This window comes from Quercus suber, unplaced genomic scaffold (genome assembly GCF_002906115.3).
Source record: "Quercus suber isolate HL8 unplaced genomic scaffold, Cork oak 2.0 scaffold_1844, whole genome shotgun sequence".
Classification (NCBI taxonomy): domain Eukaryota; kingdom Viridiplantae; phylum Streptophyta; class Magnoliopsida; order Fagales; family Fagaceae; genus Quercus; species Quercus suber.
This window is the reverse complement of record NW_027071191.1, coordinates 1-2,774: the sequence shown is the minus strand read 5'-3', so window position 1 is coordinate 2,774 and position 2,774 is coordinate 1. Positions and strand designations below refer to the sequence as shown.

General features: G+C 37.2%; 1 protein-coding gene across 1 annotated transcript; it reads right to left on the bottom strand.

The window, feature by feature from the left end:
* Positions 1–162: 162 nt before the first annotated feature.
* On the bottom strand, positions 163–2,662 carry LOC136066094 (soluble inorganic pyrophosphatase 5-like). The gene is made up of 4 exons (XM_065769960.1): positions 2,461–2,662; positions 897–1,045; positions 786–814; positions 163–279 (listed from the first exon to the last, which is right to left on the bottom strand). The coding sequence occupies exons 2-4, from the start codon at positions 1,030–1,032 to the stop codon at positions 208–210; spliced, it is 237 nt and encodes a 78-aa protein (XP_065626032.1). The 5' UTR covers positions 1,033–1,045; positions 2,461–2,662; the 3' UTR covers positions 163–207.
* Positions 2,663–2,774: the final 112 nt, after the last annotated feature.

Sequence of the window (2,774 nt, the reverse complement as noted above, 5' to 3'; positions counted from 1 at the left end):
CACCCTTTTTTAGTGGTCATGTGGCCGCCGGGGGGGGGGGGTGTGGGGGGGCGGACAGGTGATGTTGGGTAGATGGACCGGATTGGACTGAAGCATTTAGAAGTGAACAGGAACCCTTTCTAGTTAAATATGCTTCAATAGACAGTTGAAAGAATATGCTTTGTAGATTAGCACCAAAAGCATTCATTTCTAAGTGTTTGAACTGGATCATACCTTGATTAGTCCTGTCTTCTTGTCAAGTTCATATTTGACCTTACTTCCCTTTGTGATCTCAACAACCTGTAGCATTCCAATAAGCAATTCAACAAGCAAATACTTCGGAAATTTTGCTAGAAGAAAAGGAATTCCACTTAGAAGTTGAGCATTGTTGCTCGGAAAGAGAAAATACATGAAATTTTAAAAAGGGTGTGAAAAGTTGGCTGCTGGGATATAGAGTCTAATTTACTTCTCCAAATAATTTGAGAGGAGAAGGTTTGAAGTGGTGGTGAAAATTTTAGCATACAGCTCTAATTTTACCCACTGACATAAAAAGGAACACTAGGTTGCATAAGAATAACCATAAAGTTGAGGAATCTACTTTGAGAATCCTTAGGTACTCATGTCTTGTGCTATTCTGTCTTTCCTCATCAAGAACTGATTGAAGATTTCATTTTGTCTTTGTACACAAAACAACTAATGCTGAAAAAACTAGGTTTTTAAATATCAAGGGCTCAATTCCCCTTCATCAACTAGTTTTGTCTCTAAGGTATACCACTTCACATGATAAAGTTGGTTTCAAAACATACACAGTTGAAGATATTGGGTGCTCCAGGTCCTGCAGACGATTATATGCAACAGGATCAGTATCCTTAAGTTTAAGTTTATATGAACACTGAATATGGTGGGATTATAGATACCAATCTCAAGATCATGCCAAGGATGAGCAGCAACTGATCTCCTTGACAAAGATGAAAGGATCCTCTCATTCAAGCGGGGAGTTGGACGATGAGGTTGAGTTTCTTGACCTTCACTTCCATTTTGCCCGTAACTCATCTCTAATAAGATGCTGGAAAAATGTGAATTGAAAAGCTTAATAAAATATGCAAAATAGTGGATCTAAGAACTCTGTTGCTTAATTCAGGGTGAGAGATGAAAATTAGATATGCTAGTTGCAGGAGGTAGCAATGCAGAATTCTTATGCAGTTCGCATTGAGTAGCCATTTATTTATATAGATCTTTCGGAGTAAGACAAGGCATGGTTGAAATAGTCCGATGAAAGATACAGTCTAAAAGAGGAGAAGGTATCTCATGTATCGAATATATGTACCCTCCTTCTCAAAGTGAGTGGGTCGCATACCACTATAGACCCCACACACTATGAAAGGGACTATGCATGTATAACATGCATGAGATAATTATTTCTAAAAGAGAGATAATGAAAATGTATGCATGCATATACCACACGAGTTGAGGTTGTTCAAACAAACCCCTATAGTTATGAATTTTTATTTTGTATCACAGGAATATACAACATGGGAAAAACCTGTTTCACACAGTGTGTGGATCCACACACTGTGGAATAAGCACTGCCCATATAACACCACACTTACATAGGGTTGGGTTATGGGGTCCATCCTATGTGAGTGCAGCGCCGTGTTATATATCCCTGTGATAAATAATACCACCTCATCTATCTAAGCAAAAAGCCCATAGCTATTGAAATATTTTGACATAAAATGCCATTTCTATGACTATGATAAAGGAGAGTAGCCTTAAATCTGGAAAAGTGAGATCCCCATCACTATTGAAATAATTTGACATAAAACATGTCCTTTTTTAGTTTTTTCATGACAAAGCTTTTAATCTTCAAAGGTCCAACAGGTTATGGGTGCACAGATTAAATCAGTGGTGCAATATTGAATGTTCTACAGTGAAAATTACAAAAACGAATTGAGCCCAGAAGCCTATGCCGGATCCGCTATTGTCTATTATCTGAATGCAATTGAGAACTTAACCTTTGTACTAGAGTTTAAAAGTTTAAAGTCAACCCTTATTATCTAAGGAGGCCATATTGGGACAAAAATAAATAAATAAATAGAGCCCCATAACCAATATTAGATTGGCATGACTTCATACACAGATGGATCCAATCCATAATATTTATGTGATGATTCTGGGACCATAATAAATCTATTGGACACGTTAAAATTATCCAAAAAGAAACTGTGCTTTGAGTGCTCTACTACATCTATCATACTATCAAAGTGTGTATCTTTCCACATCCTAATGTGTTAAAACTTAAGTCCTAAGATCAATCACTATTCCTGGTACAACACATTGTAGATCTCCACCTATAGGAATTTGTAACTATGCACATAAACTTAAAACACACACAAGAGCATGACATAGTGAAATCTGTATCTGGGAAAAGACCAAAAAGATCAAATGTAAACAATAAAGAAGGAATGAGTGCAAACATACCTAGGATTTTGAAGTTGGAGAGGTAAAAGAAAGAGAGAGAGAAATATGTACGGGTTAGACGGAGTTCTCAATACTGGACAAAGGGCATTGACATTTTATAGGGAGAAAGTGAGAGGCGTGTTGTGGGATTGGTCAATTCTTTGAAGGGCTGTCCGTGTCTGTTTGGGAGAGAAGTTAGCTCCCCCCCTCCACCTGCTTCGCTAACTTTCAAAGATTGTTATTTTATATGGCAAAAAAAAATGGTTTTTTTTGTTTGGGGTAATATGTGAGGAAGATCTAACCTACCCTTTGAGATGTTTGTTAGTAATTTGTTA